Genomic DNA, 16,884 nt, shown 5'->3' with positions numbered 1-16,884 from the left:
TCCAATGTGGGGCTGGAACCTGGACTGAAGTCTAGTAGTCCAGAAAGGAAGCAGGTGGAATGATTCCCTCCTCTCATTTTAGGTCTTTGGTTGGTTTTTCTAAGCCCTGTGGAGGAATTTTTCAGAGATGGTTTGCCAAACAAGCAGGGTGGCAACCCAGCACCATGGGTGAATTTGGTGCCTCCTCGCCAATTAATATTAATCCCACTGTAACTTTTCAAAGGCATGGACAAACCAGTCAGATTTGCTTACTTTCTCCCACACATCACAAATTTGTTTTTGCCCTTTCCTTCTTTTCTTTTTTAAAGAGGGTGTTTCTGAGTTAGTAATGGAATCAAAACTCAAAGTATAAAGTCACTCTTAAGGAGGGTAGAAGTAATGTCTTTATATGTAACTTTTTCTCCAATCTAAAATATGTAAATTCAATCACTTCTTTATGGGTATATTGAGGTTGGCATAGTTAGAGCCCAATAACACACATGTATGTAAACACATGTACACATACATGAAATATTAATAGCATCCAGAAAGAAATGAAAATATGATATTTCTGTTTTCATAGAGAAAGCATTCATCAGAGTTTAGGTACCAGGTAATTTATGCTATAATTCAGTTTGGTTCTGTAATTGTTAACTAAATGGACTTCAGAAAACATATTTTCATGTTCATTAAAAAATCAGGATAAGTCATTTTGAATTTTATGAGATAACCATTTCTCCATATCTAAACTTTTCCTTGAAATACATAAATAATGAGAACATTTTTGATGCTTTTCTTATATGAATATATGAAACAGACAACATTTTTATTGTATTTACTGTCACTGAAAAGGAATAATATTATAGAGGGAGTTAAGAAAAAGAAAAACACTGAAGTTATGTGATGAACCACAGGAATATAAGTATAATGCCAGGGGAGCACAATTTGGCTCAGCTGTGAGAGTTCAGCCAGTGTCTACTCTGGAGCCTGGAGCTCAGAATGAATTTTCTTTGTACAGTTTCGAAGTGTTGAACACAATCAAAGAAGTACATGCAATAGAGGTGTATGTGGCCCACAAAGTCTAATATATTTGTTATCCAGTCCTTCATAGAAAGCTGAGTTCTGCAACAGGGAATTTGAAGGGTATCTGTTCTGAGATGGGTAGATAATGTAATTAAGTCCAGTGTTTGTACATCATCAAATAAGTCATCAAGATTGCTACAGATAATTAAGATAGTTTTGTTTGAAGCTTACAATGTTTACATAGAGGAGAGAAAATAAAATAATCATGTCATTTCTTCACTCTTTGTATTTCCCTCATTTTACAGAACTGACATGCTCAGAAATAGATATGACTAATACGGCTGAACTCCTTAATCTCAGGATAGAGGTAACAATTTTATAAGTCTATGAAATAATGAGAACATTATTAATACTAAAAAGTTAGCACCAGTCAAATTTTCTCTTAAAATAATTTTCAATATTCAATTTTTAAGTAATAAAGCGGATGCATATTTTCCTTAATTTTTGGTGATTTGACCTATGAAGCCCAAGCTATGATTCTAGAATATTTACATCAACATAAAATTTCCAAGTAAAAATTTTCATCTTAATACATAAATGATTTTGCTACATTACTTTAGGATTTTACAAAATAATTCACATTTAGAAGAAAAAGTGGTTTTTTTAGCTCTAAATAATTAAAGGTTGCCTAAACTAATGTGTGTAAGTAGAATTAACTGTATATATGTAAGGAAAGTCCCAATTATTGTACATTTTCATAATTCAATGTGAATTTCATACAAAGCAAAGTTTCACCATTAAGAAAATAAACATTTTGTTCCTATCACTGACTGAATATTTGTAATTTCTATTTAAGCCATTTCTAGATTTTGGAGGGAATCCTCCCCTAAGCTATTGAGATAAGTGCCTTTTTTTTTTTTTTTTTTTTTTTTTTTTTTATGTAGTCGTAGCACTTCTTGGCTTCTTTGCATGACCCTTTAATTCCTTAGGAAACAAAAAGTCTTTTAAGGGAAATGAATGCACATTTTCACTCAGCATTTTTCTAACTAAATATTGTTTTCTTTCAAAAGACCACATTACCATGGAGTAATTTAAGCAGTAAAATAAAAAAATTGATTTCTTGTACCTGTAACCCCTGACTAGGTTTTAAAATGTGATCTCTTAGTTCTAGGAACTAAAATGGATATCCCTGAATAATAATTCTTTTGTTGTTAATTTTCAGTAGGAAAATATATATTGAGACAGTATAAACAACTTATGTCATTTATTAAAAAATTTAAATTGTACATTTTTCATGATTTCTTCCTTTATCTTAAGAGAATCTTCTTTTATGAATTTAAAGTGAGAGGAGACAAATGACTTAATGGCTGAAGATAACTGGTCTTTTCCCTTCCAAAGGACTCGAGATCTGGTGATTCCCCCAACCAACATCAGACCTTATCTGTGTTTGTCTCCATCATCCCCACCCAGAAATGTTGAGTGATTTGGAATTCTAGAAAAATTGGACTGATGGATTTCCATGAGACCGTATCTTTTCTTTAGATTCTATTGAGGTCTTTACTGTGCAGGGATATGGATTTCTAAAACCAGCACGATTCAGCACTTCTCAACTCCAGCACAAGTGGCATTTGTAGTCAGAAAATTCCTTGCTGTGGGGACATTCCTGTGCACTGCAGCGGGTTGCGCAGCATCCATGGCCTCTGCCCACTCAACGCCCATAGCACACCTTCTATCCCACCCTGCAAACTGACACTCACAATTGTCCATAGACATTGCCAGATGCCTCCTGGGTGGCGAAAGTGTCCATGTTGAGAACCACCGTGAAAGAAAAATCCTTTCAGTGTTTTTTACATCAGAGTTGGTTTAACTCATTTTTAATGGGTACCCAGATTTCATTCAGGCGGTCAGAAATAGAAAGACATACAATAGTGTGTTTAACCTGTCCTAGTGGTGATTATACATGACTTCCTTTGCATCTGCATTCTAATTGCCTAGAAAAATAAGAATCCAGTCCTCGCCCATGGAATTGTCAAGGATATTCTGTGCCAAGCCAGATTTCGCATGCATTTCCATTCCATCCATCCCAGCATTCACAGCTTCCACAGCTACATATTCCATTCCCTGCAATAAAACACACAGGGATCACGATCAGAATGCATCAAAACATGCTCTTATAAACCATACAGTCCATCAGAACACTTTCATTTATCCTTTCTAGATTGTGCAATGATCTGACTATGACATCTTATTAAACAAAACAAGAATCTGATTTTCAAAGAATGAATGGCGTTTGTTTGGTGCCATGATCTATGAATCGAATGGTAACCATCTTGAATCACTGCCGCTGGGCCACCATGTCACAACTGGGTTTTCCCTGTTATGCCTGACTTAAAACAGCAAACTCTTTGTATGAGGCAGGCCAGGGAGTCAAGTAGCCCAGGACTCTTCTGTGCCAGGGAGGAGCAAAAGCGATGTCTGCTTTAGTGACATACAGAAATATCCCTCTCTGCCTTCAGCTGGAAGCGAACATGTCCTACATGTCCTCATTTCCCCCTGTAACTTGCTCAACCAAGTGTATCATATAACAATTATTAGGACTCAAAGAGGGCAGCAATGGCAGGTACACAGCAAGCAGCAAGCGTTTTATACCTTAGCCCTAACTTTCCTCCTGTTCACATGGATACATACAGCCAGTTCCCTGGAAAAAACCCAAGGCACCAAAGAGGGTACCTGGGTCCTGTGTAAATAACAATCTCCTACAGCATACTCAAAACGAAGTTGCCATCAAGAGATTTCTTTTCTCTTTTCAATAGACATCTGTGTATGAGTGAGTGTGCAGGCTGGGTGGCCTTGTGGGAATTTTGCAATGATCTTATAACCTGGTTTCATTCTTTCATATTCTTCTAGGCCTGGGAATGTTAAAGCTCATTACGAATGTCCACTTCCTCTTTCAGTTATTTCATATTAACAGTTGTCCCTTAATTACATGGAAGCTGTCCTGTCTGGTCACCTAAAGCGTGGTTGGCAGGTGTCCTCTGGCTCTACTGCAGACTGTGCCATAGAACAATGAGAGGAGCTCGATACTGCACCTGTACAAATGAGACCATCATGTTTGTCGCAGTCTCTGTCATCACAGTCACAAAATTCCCCTGAAATGTACCATTCTTCAGCAGAACAAATGCACTTTCCACAATGGCAAGAACCTGGAATCACAAAGGGCATTACTCACTGTCACCAGATAACTAAAGGTTTCCATCTAGAAGAGAATATCGTTGACACACTGACAATAGGTTTCTAATAACCTATCTTCCAAAGGTAAAAGTTTATTGAATATCTGGCTTCTCTGAGGGGAGCTTTACTTACTGTAATTCATAAAGGTCATCCAGGAAAGCCTTCATTATGGATCTAGACAGTTGCAATTAGCCTTGAGCAAATGTCCCGAGGCCCAGTCTGGTGGAAATGTCAATGAGAGCCTAACATGGCTGCTTCTTATAGATGAGTCTCCCATAAAGGTGTTAAAAAATAGGTGGTTTTTGTTTTTTTTCCTCCTTAATTAAATCGTGTTTTAAAAGTGCCTATTCTTTAATGAAATTCAGTAGTAAATTCTATTAAATGAGGATTTGTCCTATGATTATATACATCACTTAGATGCCTGGTGAATAATTCTGGATTTTGTTTTCATGATTTTCTTAGCGTAGTGATGGTACACACCTGTACATGGAGTGGCCTGCTATAGTGCTACTGTGCACACGCAGGCACGTGTGTGTGTGTGTGTGTGTGTGTGTGTGTGTGTGTGTGCTCGATTGATCAGCTCTCCCCCTCAGGATTTCCTGCTACAGTCAGAACTAGATCTAACCTTCCGAAATGTTCTGACTCCAAGGCCCTAGGTTCTTCAACTTTTCCCACTATTTTACCCATTTCCCCACTTTTTACCTCCTGCTTCATTTTAATAATTTATTGTGTGCTTATTAAAATATTTTATGCTTCTGAGAAATAATTTAATTAATGGAATATTTAAAATCAAGGAAAACCTCTGAGTTCAATGGTGTCTCAACTAGAAAAGTCCTCAGTTTAAACATCTTTCATGACAGGCTGAAAACATCCAGGGCACCACTGATTCCACGACAGCAAGAAAGATGACTTTAAAATTAAGAAGAACTTCTTCCCATTCCTTGGGGTGATTGTTCTTTCCAAACGTGATTCCCTTTTACTAAAAGATTATTGCTAAATTTTCCAAAACAAAAATCACTTGGAGAGAATGTGAACTAGTCAAAGTATTTTCAAATAATTAACACAATTCCAAACTTGGTGAGGTCAAAACATTTTGCAAGGTGGTCAGGGATCAGTCATGATCTGTTGAAACATAGTGACTAAAAATGATTGACAACCTGGGTGAGGAAAGCCTTTAGGGAAATAAGGTGGTACTTGTCATGCACATCATGAAGGGATTCAGGGCACGCACCCCCAAGCATTAAATGCTATGTAGTATTTCACATCATAAAAGATTCACGTAAAACTGCTTCAAGCATTAAGTTGCTATTTGTACTTCATATCATGGAACCTGACTTTTTAGTAGAAAGAATCTCCAATGGTCATTTCTTGTCACTTATCTCCAGGCAAGAGAGTAATTAGAATTCGTTATATTGTGAGAACTGTGTTTTCATTTATTTTTAACTTCTTGTTTAACCAAAGCATCATTTCATTCAATATTGGCGTTTTCCTGAGGGTCTAGGTTGACTTTTGGACTCTTAAGCAAAATACAAACACCTTTTGGTTCTCAGGAATGATTGACAGCTTGGCAGTTGCTCAGGATCCAGGGAGCTGGTCCTCCCAGGTTGGTCTGCAAAGAAAGGTGTTTCCTTCTTGGTCTCAGCCAGGTGCAGTGTTTCCATATTTTAGAAATTTATTTTTCCCAATTTTTAAGACTGACTTTCACATTTCTAGGCATGGGAATGTTCAACACTCAACTGCTTTTTAAAGAAATTAACCATTTGATATATCTACAAATAAAGAAAACACAGCACTTCATTGACTATCAGAGAAATTTTCTCAAAAGACACAAAATTTAGTGTTTTAGTTCCATAAGTGAAGGAAGTTTATTTGAAGAATCTGACTTTAATTTTTTACAAAATCCTTGTCTCCCTTATATTGCAAAACTCTTTCTTCAATAGAAGCAAATGACTTCATATGTCCATGATATTCTATCTATATAACTTTGTCCATGATATTATATCTATGCTTTTTTTTTAATGTGTCACAACTCATGTAAAGATCTTACATTTTATTTTTACTCATCCCCAACCCTGGATCTATTCCAAACACTACTCTTACTTCCGGAATGCTCAGCTCTAGGTCTTAGCAATGTACTCCCCTAAAACTGGGAAGCTCAGCTCAACTTAATAAGGTATATATATATATTGGTAGAGCATTTGATGAGTAAATTCCAGTTCCAGAATCTACTAGTCACCAAATGCTTAGGATAAAAACCGAGGAATGATTTTGTATGTGCCAAGCTTTCCTTGGTCAGCATATTCCTGGCTGTGCTGTTCTCTCCTGTTTGTTAATACTCAATGCATCTCAGAGGTAGGAAATCCTTCTATTGCTTGTGTAACTAGGAATAGCACAGCATGTACTACTACACAGTGTGACCAATTATTAGGAATTATTTCAGCACCTTTCTTGTAAAGTGCTCTGGCTGTTATCATCAATAACCAATAATGGTGGCCTCAACAGTCCCTCTCTGAAAAGGGAAAAATTAAGGGAGAAGATTGTGTCTGACAGACATAGGCAGCAGGACTACCCCAAGGTGAGCAATTGTTCAGCTCAGCCAGCAGGACCCTCTCACACCAGAGGCCCAGCCCAGCCCAGCCAGAGGGGCCAGCTGGCCTATCCTGGCAGGAGCTCTAGGGTGGTAAGTTCATGACCACAACACCACTAATCCATTTGCTTTCTGTCTCAACATAAGGACCCTTAAGAATATTCCTATGCCCCTCTGTGCTTTTTTGCTGGCTACCATTCATGGGAAATCAGGTGCACTTTTCTCATGTGTCTTCTGAGCATCATTCGGACTTAAGAAAACATAAATGTAGTTTTTCTGCCTTCAAAGATGAGAATGGGAACACAGGAATTGCCTAGAACCACACAGGCTCTGAACGACAGATAAGATTTGAATCTGATTCCATCCACTCTTTTGTCTGCTCTCTACCTGTGATATCTCTCACAGCAAAACCTTTCAGATAGTTTCAAAAGTGAGATGTTTGTTGCTATAGATCTAATGTGGCATATTGGGTGGGGCAAATACAATAAGGCAAACTAGAACATCTCTTTTCCAGGGATGCAGGACAGGGGCTACCTGGCTGAGAAATAAGTGGGTGGGGTGTACTCTGGACTTCCTGGATGAAGTCGGGCCTAAGAGGTGTCAGTGGGAGGGTTTAAGCAGTCATTTAATGACATGTTTACAACCATTGCCACACAACAGCATCCGTAAGAATATCAGAGGTGATCACTCGGGTCGAGGTTGAAGTGCCTGAGATAAAAATGCTATTATGTCCTTTGGGATCCAAATAAATAAACCCCCCCCAAAATAAAAACCATGAATTACATCTTGTACTCTGTAAGGGTAGCTAAATGTAGGGGAGCTCTGGACACTAAGCTCATCTCTTGGTTATTTATAAAAACGACCTGAGCGGAAGGGCAAGGCGCTTCACTCATTGCCCCACCGTCGCTGCCCCTGGACTTTGTCTGGTTCATGGACCTGAAAAAATGCTGCAACCCCACCTCCCAGCAGGCAGTTTCCACCACTGTACTAACGACTCCATCTGTTACGAAGGTCACAACAATGTATCTTGTTTTAAATTTTTCTATGGAGTGATTTATTGTCTTGGCTATAACTTTGTAAAGAAATAAAATGCTATTTCTTCATCGTCTCCTGAGGTGACAGCTTTATTGACAGCTGGTGACAAGTGCACATCAGACTCCTGGTGTCAGCGGGTCAGGGCTGCTCGGTGGAGCACCCTAGTGATAGTAGGCCTCCACTCACACGTTCCCCACTTTTGGAGAAAGAAGACTCCATGTCCTTGGGGATCTCTGCTGAAGGGTTTTCACTTATAAATTCAAGAAAAGTTGCCTGTAATTCAGACAAGGCTGAGGAATTTATGAGGGAACCCAGCTCCAGAGAACAGGCTTCTCTTTTCTGCCACCGTATTGAAGTCCTCCGTCTTGAGATACTTCCCTGTGGTTCTCAGATGGGGTGTGTGGTGGCAATTCCCCTGAGGATCAGGAATAACTGCTATGTTCCCATTATCCTGGCTGTTTACAAAGGACCCAGGCTCTATGACCCCAGTGTTAGCTCCTTTCTCCTCTAGAAGCATTAACGTTCCAGAACAGGAGAAAAGAAAAGAGACCTTAGCGGGCAGCTGCCACAATATGCACCCTACTAACTGAACATCAAAATGGGCAGCCTTGGGGAAGCTTTTACAATCCCTTTTGAATTTAAAGACTCTAAAGCACTCTTCCTACTGAAGGATAAACAAATAGTTTAAACAAATCTGCTTTCAACTCTTCATTGATCTCTGGAAATACTTCCATCACCCAAAGCAAACAATTTGGAAGAGCATTAACTAGAAAGAGCTTTTGGTTTGGTTTTCAGGAAATGCCTTTAAGTCACTATTCAGTCCACCTACTTTTTTTTTTTTTTTTTGCATTTTCTACATTTGCATGGCTGAAAAATGTGAATCTTTCCTCAAACTCTAGTGAGTTTAATAAGGATGTTTCTTTCTTGAAGAGGAACAGCTCTTGTTGTATGAAAGTCAGTTTAAGGCATGAACTGTTATTCCCCAGGCTGGAGAGTCTGACTTGGTGAGTTCTTACTGTACTTGGAACTGAACATGACTCAGCAAAGTCCTGCTGTGGACATGGTTAATGGCCTGATAGGGTGTCTAGTAACACACAGGTACACAGTGGTTGATTTTTGAAATAAACAAACAAGCACACTCATGTTTTAGTATCAATGGGAATCCTTATTCAGCAGAATGTCCATAAAACCGGATTTTTCAATGAAGTCACCCTTGTGGAAACCAAGTAAAAAGGCATCTGAACTGTAGAGCTTTGTGTTTGGAGGTATGTTCAGGAAAAAAATCCAGTTCAAAGCAGTGATCATGGTGTTCTTCATATGCAGCACCCTCCTCTGGGACCTAGCAGCACCCTCTCTGTCCCTCTTACTTCACCCTTGCAGGGCGATTCTATCCCTGCCTGCTTTCTCACTTTTCTTCATTCATCCTCCTCCCCGATTCCTTCCCTTTTTACTCTCTCTTTTTTTACTCTCTTCTTTTTACTCTCTCTTTCCTCCTTTTTGATTCTCCCACACAGCTTGAATCTAGAGCAGGGGTTTTCCAGGAGCAGAAGTCCCCTGAGAATAGAACTGGTGGAAGATTTGTTTGGGGCTTCCAATGAGATTGAATTTAATGGGAGAGTAAAGCGAGAGGACAGGGTGCTTGCTCTGAGCTCCCTGCGTGCTGCTTGCCTGCTGCAATGGCTCTAGTTTAATCTGTGGCTTCTCTGCCTGAGCACGGTAAGCACAGCTCTTGAACCCGGAATTCCTGGAAACCAAGGACACTGCTGTCTATGGAAGGGAGCACATTTTGTATCCATTTCCAGCCTTCCTCCCAGCACCATAGGTGGTCACAGAATTCATGTGCTTTTATGTCTGAAGTTATACCAAAAAGCCTCTTTTTAGCTGCCCTTTAGGGAACACAATACCCATGGGGGACCCTGCTCTCTGAGCCCTTATGTGCCATGGTGGCACCTCTGGGGAGGCTCTTTGTAGCGCTGGTCAGTGCTTCTAATACACTTTGGCTTCACTGTGTCTTCTTCACAAGGAAATCACGGCTCATCCTGCCCCAGAGCCGGTTCTGAGGGTCAATGAAGCTCCTGCGGCACCTGTCCTGCCACGCGGCTGCTGAGCTAAGAGGGAGCTCCCTGGAAAGTCAGCCTTGACCTGTGGGGAGAACCCCTCAGACTCCTGTATCCTCCTGGGCGTGGCAAAGAGGGACGGGGCACCTCCTAGACAGTGTGACCTGACTGTGTGCCACCATAGCAGGATTTGAAAATCCCTCCAAGAACATTATACAGCAAACATCGAGTTGAGGTGTCCAAAACTGAGTCTTTGATCAGTTGATTTAGAAAAAAAGTCCCTCCTGCATTTCCTTGGCGTGTGTATGTGTGTGTGGAGGGGGCGTGTGTGTGTGTGAATGTGTGTTGGGTGTGGGTGTGAGAGGGGATGTATGGCAAGGTTTGCTTTTTCCTCAAGTCTGTTTCTATAGTAAATGTTTGATTGGGTCACTGGCTTCTCTTCTATCAGCTGGTAGATTTTTCACCCCCTTGTTTAATTATTATCTATTTCCTTGTATTCTGATACACATACTTGCCTGAAACAATTTGTGATTTTTAATCTGAAGAAAACTGTACAAGAATTATAGAAAACATATACTTTTTCTGTCCTTTTATATGAAACTAAGTATTTATTCTCCTTTTCTGTCTTCCTCACACGCTGTCCCCTACTCTCCTCCACAAACGTATCTATATAATTTTACCTCCAAAGTTCCAAAAATCATATTTGGGCACTTTTGTGCAGTTCTGGACTGTGGTACATCACAGGTGAACCCAGCAATCATCCTGTGGCCCTTTTCTGTTCTGGGTCCGTTCAGTGCCGAGTCTACATGTGGTTGTCACTCATTTTTATAAAATTTTTCATTCTACTTCTTGCAGCTACACCTTTGCACATAGGTGAATGACAAGCTTTGCAAAGCCCTCTTGTGTATTTCATTATTACAGACCCCAAACTTTCTGTGGCTGATGTTCAAGCTTAGAGTTTGGGGCAGACAGAGGACGCAGTGGCTTTCCTTTGTACAAATCCAGTGAAAGATGGCTGTGACTTGCTGCTGGACAAACCATTATCAAAATAGTCTCCAGCAGCGATACTCACCCTTGCCTGAGCACAATATGCCATCTGCTGACTCACACAGACTCCTGCTTTGTTCTTCTGTCATGTTACATTTCCGCGGATGTTGGCAGAGCGTGCCGAACCATCCTCTCTCACAGACACAGTGACCACAGGAACAAGTGCCGTGGCCTGCAAAGCAACCGCAGGGAGGGCATGAGAGGAGGCAGGCGCGCCGGAGCTTTTGAGGAAAATACACAAACCACAGGGTCTCACTGCCTATCACACATGCTTGCTTTGCATGCATTATCGATTTGAGCATGATCATTTGAAAGAGTACCACCACAGAGATCTAGCTTGAATGTAGCACAGGAGATGGACTGGAGAGAAGGAAACCTTGCAATAATTCCCTGCTGGCATTTTCCAGTACCGCATCTCAGTGCTGTTCTTCACTGTGCACACCATGACACGCGAGCCAATTTGCAAGGCCAGCCAGTCACTGTGTCATAGCTTGCAGCATTTATTAATTGCTCTCATATGGCTTACAAATAAAACCAAAAGGTTTCCAGGGTTATTTTACTGCTGCACCTCTCGACTTACTAGTAAGAGCAGACAGAGGCATAAGGTGACCGTGTCTTTGCACCAATGCACGCAAGTTAAAGACAGCATGAGGCTTGGATTCACTTTTGCCCTTTGGTTTCTTCTTTCTGCTTTGGGTTGGTCAGCTGTTTATCTCTTGCTGGGTTTGCCACTTTGCACCGGGGCAGTTACACACAGCCCCATATACCTGTTTAGTTGCTTGCCACCCACCCTCCATTAGATTGCATGATTTTCCATTTTAATTTCTTGTTTCCACTCAGTGCTTTATTTCTGTCCCTGAAATTGCTCTGAATCAGCCATTTGTCTGGAAAAGAGGTACTGAGTGTTTACTAAACAGAGCTTTTCACTAGGATCTGGGGGATATAATATCAAACATGACCCACCGTGGTCCCTGCTCTTCTCCCAGGGACACACATCATCCTCATCCAGACTGACCTGCCTCTCTAGAGCTGCTGACACCATTTTCTCTTGACCACTGACTCTAGGGGGACCTTCAAGGGGAAACCTTGCTTTATTTGCTCCCCCTATGCTCATCTCTGCAAAGAGGGATTCATGCCAATGCTTAATTACTTTCAATTCTTCATTGTGATTTCAGGAACATAACCACCCGTGAATCCAGGTAGTGGTTTTGTACAACATATGACCATCCCACACCTCTTCCATTATGTCACATTATGTCTAGATTCATCTGAGCAAGCAAGACACACATAGCAGGCTTTTCTTGTTCGTATTTTCTTCAACTGCTGCACTGTTTGCAGCTAGGGTCTCCTATTCATGGGTACTTCCCCTTAAAAATCTCTCTCCTACTGGTTGTCATGAAACTGGACTCTCCTTGCCCCTTCAACCTTCCTCCTTTGTCTTCACTCATTCTTGTCCTTGATCCCTTTTATCCAGAAAGTTCACAAGTCCTGTGGAAACTCCTCCAACTTTTCCACATCAATAACCATCATAAAGAAGTCTTTCCATCTCTTCTCTCTCCAATGTTCCACCTACAGCTTCCTACGGAGTGACTCTCACTCACAACAGACTTGACTCTATTCCTGTATGACTCCCGCATCCTTACAGCATGAACTTCAATTACTTAGCCCCACACTAATTCTCCCATTGTAACCCTTCTCCCTTTAACCTGCTCACCAATTTGGTGCTCTCTGTACATTTCTCATGCTTTTCTGACCCAGGCCTTTGAAGAAGTAGGAAAGGCTTCCCCACTCTACACATTCAGGTCCTGCTTGATCTTCAAAGCTCGGCAAAAGTCATGGCACTTCTTGAAGATTCTGACATCCATAAGTGGAACTCATTGCTGTCCTCTGAATTTCTATATTATTTTATTTTTGCTTCATTTGGAATTTATTTGCCCTCCACCTTGTGATTTCTAGCTATCTGTCAAATGAATCCATTACCTGACTGTGGATTCCTTGAGCATAGTTGATTCTGACTCAATACTAAGGTCTGCAAAGGGCTAAACACACTGCCTCAGACATAGTGGATCCTCAAAAACATGTATTACATTGAGGTTACCTTTATCAAAATGGTCTTCTCATTTTTTTCACAAATTCACATCGAGAGCCCTAAACTGATTCTAAGACATGCTTACAGGACATTTAGTTATTAAATGCACGGTCATTCAAAGGCAATGGACAGTCTTTCAGATGCTGTTTTATTTCTGTTTTCCATAAAGTAGATCAAAGTTAGAAAGTTGATTCCCTAGGGTTATGAACTCAATGAATAGTTTTTAAATTGATTATATCTTGGGTTCTCTATTAAAACCAAAGTCCAATTAAAGGGCAGTTCTCCTTAATGGATTAAGTTAAAAGTAGTCATCATTGGAGGCAGATAATCTGGGGTACAAACACTTAAGAATAGAAAAAGAAAGCTTCTGGTACATGCCAATCCAGATACAGACTTCTGAGATGTTTGTGTCTCTGGATGACCCTGGGTTGGTAAGAATTGTTATCAGTTGACATTATTGGAATAATTAAATCTCTAGTGCAGAGGAAAGCATTCTGCCTTTGATTTAGAATATCATGGAGAATGACTCAATGGCTCCTCACAGCAAGCAATTTAATGTGATATTTATATGCAAGGAAATAGGAGATTGTTTTCCATTTATTAGCTCATCTATCACATCCTTCTACAAAATTAAATTGGCAACTAGCCCACATGATCATCAAAATGCTTTGGTAGTTAAATATCCTGAGTTGCCATTTATGTGACTTCCCTTTACTTAAAATGTAAATAAAAATACAACTTTAAACAGTCTCTTCTTTATGCACTCTAATAATTTTAGTCATCTATTCAAGAAATATTTGTTGTGCACTACGCATTTAGCAGTTAAAGAAGTAATAGTGAATGAAGTAGGTATTGGTCCTGTTTTCATGGCACTTAAGAGTCTACTAAGAAAAAAAAAAAACAAGTAACAAAAGCAGGAAAATACATTTGAGGTATAAACAACTTAAAGATGATGCTCCAGCATTTGAAAGTGAAAGTATTGTCAAGGAGGGTAGTCAGGCAACGGTTGGCCGAGCAACACGCAAGGGTTGAGAAGGAGTCAGCCAGCCAATGTTCTAGGAACACAGCCTAGAAATGCCAGTGGAAAGTCCTTGGGACAAGAAAGAACTTGACATGTTACAGGCAGTGAAGGCCAATGTGTTTCAAGAAAAATGAGTCAAAACACGGAACAAACAGTAAATTTGGAGAGAGATTCAGGAATGAGCACATAGCCAACTGCTCTTGGAAAAGATTTTAAATTTATTCTAAGAGGAACGGGAAAAGACAGAGAGTATTAAGCAAGAGAGCTATGTGATATAATTAACAATTTGCCAACTCATTTTGGCAACTGAGTAGGACTGAGGTGTGTTAGGAGGAAGTGAGTCTGGAGAAACAGAAGGCTATTGCAGTCATCCAAGCAAAAGGTGGCAGAGGGTTAAAGTTGGGTATGGCAGTGGAAAAGAGAAGTGGATGGAGATGGAGTTTGGTGGATGCCTATGGAACAGGCCATTTGACTGGGCATGGCAGATAGGGGAAAGAAGAGACTGGTTTTCTGGCTAGAAAAACAATGTAAATGAAGATGCAATCTATCAGACATGGAAGCATCTAGGGGGCGAGGCTGAAGGTAGGCTCTGTTCTGAATCTCCTGTGTTTGAGATACTCTTAAGACAACTGAATCATAAGGTCAAGTAAACAGCTGGACACAAGCCTGGTGCTCAGAGAACAGTGCATGGCATTGAAATCTTTAGAAGAGAATGAGCTCACCCAGGAACAAGTAAGTCTTGGGTAACTCCAATATTTAATGCCAGAGTACAGAAAGAGAAGCCAGGTAAAAAAACTTCCAGTATGGAAGGAGGAAAATAAGATTGTTATTTTCTCATAAGATGACAAAAAGTGCCTAAAAAGGGGTTTTACTGAGGTTCTACTGAGTTTCCATGGGTTTCTGAAAATTTAGGTTAAAAAAAAATGAGACCATAGAGGTAACCTTGGACAGCCTTTCCCTGGCCAACAGGACTGCACTGACACAGGTCTGAGGGCACCCAGGTGGTAGGGCTGTTGGAGATTCATCCACGTACATCACCCATTGAGAACAACCTCTTTGCTAGTGGAAAAAGTGACGCTGTTGTCCTCTTAATGGAAAAGATCATTAAAATTATAAAAGAACCCACTGAGAGAACAAGCCTAATAACCCTCTGCATTGCCTGAATCTGCCTTCCCTGCCTGGCTGCACCTTCACTGCGTAGTTTTCCAGATACAGAACTCCATTCACCCCCTCCCACCTACCTATCTACCTCATCCACATCTGGTTCTGTTCCCAGAGCTTTTCCTCATTGCCTTCTCTTCTTCCACATCAAAATATTCTCCAAGAATACCCTAGACTTTCATTGTCCTATATAATACAGTAGTCACTAGCCCTAGGTGACTACTTAAATTTGTTATAGTTCAACAAAATTCAGTCACTTTTCAAGTACTCCATAGCAAGCACTCGTGGTGAGTGGCTATCATGTGAAATAATGCAGATATAGAACACTCCTGTCCTCTTTAAAGTTCTCTTGGACAGTAATACTCTAGGGAATGACCTTTTCCAGTGAAATTCACTGAATCACAGGCACATTTTCTTAAAACACTGCAAAGTCCTCAGTTAGGAAACTGACTTCTGAGTGGATATTAATTGGGTCAAATACTATACATTGCTTCTCCCCTTCTTAATATTAAGTGAGCCTTGATTATTTTCAAGGGAGTAACAATGCACCCATCTGGGCAGGTTTGACTACTGAAGGTCTTTCTGACTCAGAGGTACCCATACAACATACACCTAATGAGAAATAGGAGCAAATTCCTGGTGAGATGTCCAGAAAACTTGTTTCCCAAAGGGAATTGGGTACACTCAGCTACCAGGTGTCCTTGACTTTTTCCTTTTCCTTACCATTTCTTTTTCTCTGGAAGATGGGCTATCAATGAACATGACCATATGAGTCATGTTTTCTGGAAGGGCAGTGTACAAGTCAGGGTCATGGAGGGTTCCCAGGCTGCCACATCACCATACAACCCTGCAGTGACAACCTGCAGAACCATTACTTGCATCAATCGCCTTCAGCCAAACATGGTCCCAGCTGAGAAGCTGACAAAATCAGGAAAGAGTTTTGTGATTTCAAGGTGTGATTTGGAAGACAATCCTCAGCTGCTCTATTGTCCATTTCTGATCTGAGGTCTCCCTCAATGTAAGAAATTCATCAATGTCCCACAGTCACTGACCTCACACTCTTGGGCTGCATGATTTCCTTCAAATTGCAGCTATGAACTCGAGAAGTCCCTGAAGAAATGGGAACTGATTGTGTAATTAAGAGGTGGCTCTTCATTATCCCTTCTTGCTTCTTAAATTGGACTCCTGGGCAGCTATTCCAGGAGCAGAGAAGAAAGAAGAAAAGCAATAAGCAGTCTGCTTCTTATTCTCACCCTGGGTATGTGAAGGGCAGGAGGGAAGTCTCTGATTGAGCTTATATTAGGCTAAAAATTAAACACACATGAGCCAGCATGTGAATATATTTTCTTTATGGAATTTTAAAACCATATATCACTGAAAATGAATAAATCTAAGGAATTTATTCCTAAGATGAAGCTTTTTCCCTAATAGTGACTTATTTAATAAGAAATCCATTTGTCTATAGGTCACATACATTTTTATTGTTAATAAAAATGTTTAGAGAGAATCCACATATGGTCTAGGCTGATTGAACATGACTCACAAACAAGCTAATTAAATGAAGAGCTGTGTTGCTTCATGCTGATTTTCTCTTTGCCAATCATTTTCATGACTCTTTTTGAGGCTGTAATTTTGGAGCAGTCAAAACTGAACT

General features: G+C 40.3%; 1 protein-coding gene across 1 annotated transcript in view; it reads right to left on the bottom strand.

Annotated features, from left to right (window-relative positions):
• Positions 1-1,043: 1,043 nt before the first annotated feature.
• ITGBL1 (integrin subunit beta like 1) overlaps positions 1,044-16,884 on the bottom strand; it is a 236,330-nt gene continuing 220,489 nt past the window's right edge. Inside the window, exons 9-11 of the mRNA XM_079138630.1 lie at positions 10,985-11,131; positions 4,092-4,205; positions 1,044-3,123 (exon numbers count right to left, since the gene is read on the bottom strand). Coding sequence (XP_078994756.1) covers positions 3,032-3,123; positions 4,092-4,205; positions 10,985-11,131 — 353 coding nt within the window. The 3' untranslated portion in view covers positions 1,044-3,031. The remainder of the gene's footprint in view (positions 3,124-4,091; positions 4,206-10,984; positions 11,132-16,884) is intronic.

This window comes from Sciurus vulgaris, assembly GCF_902686455.1.
Source record: "Sciurus vulgaris genome assembly, chromosome: 4".
Classification (NCBI taxonomy): Eukaryota; Metazoa; Chordata; class Mammalia; order Rodentia; family Sciuridae; genus Sciurus; species Sciurus vulgaris.
The sequence above is the reverse complement of the archived record's forward strand: the minus strand, read 5'-3'. Positions and strand labels throughout refer to the sequence as shown.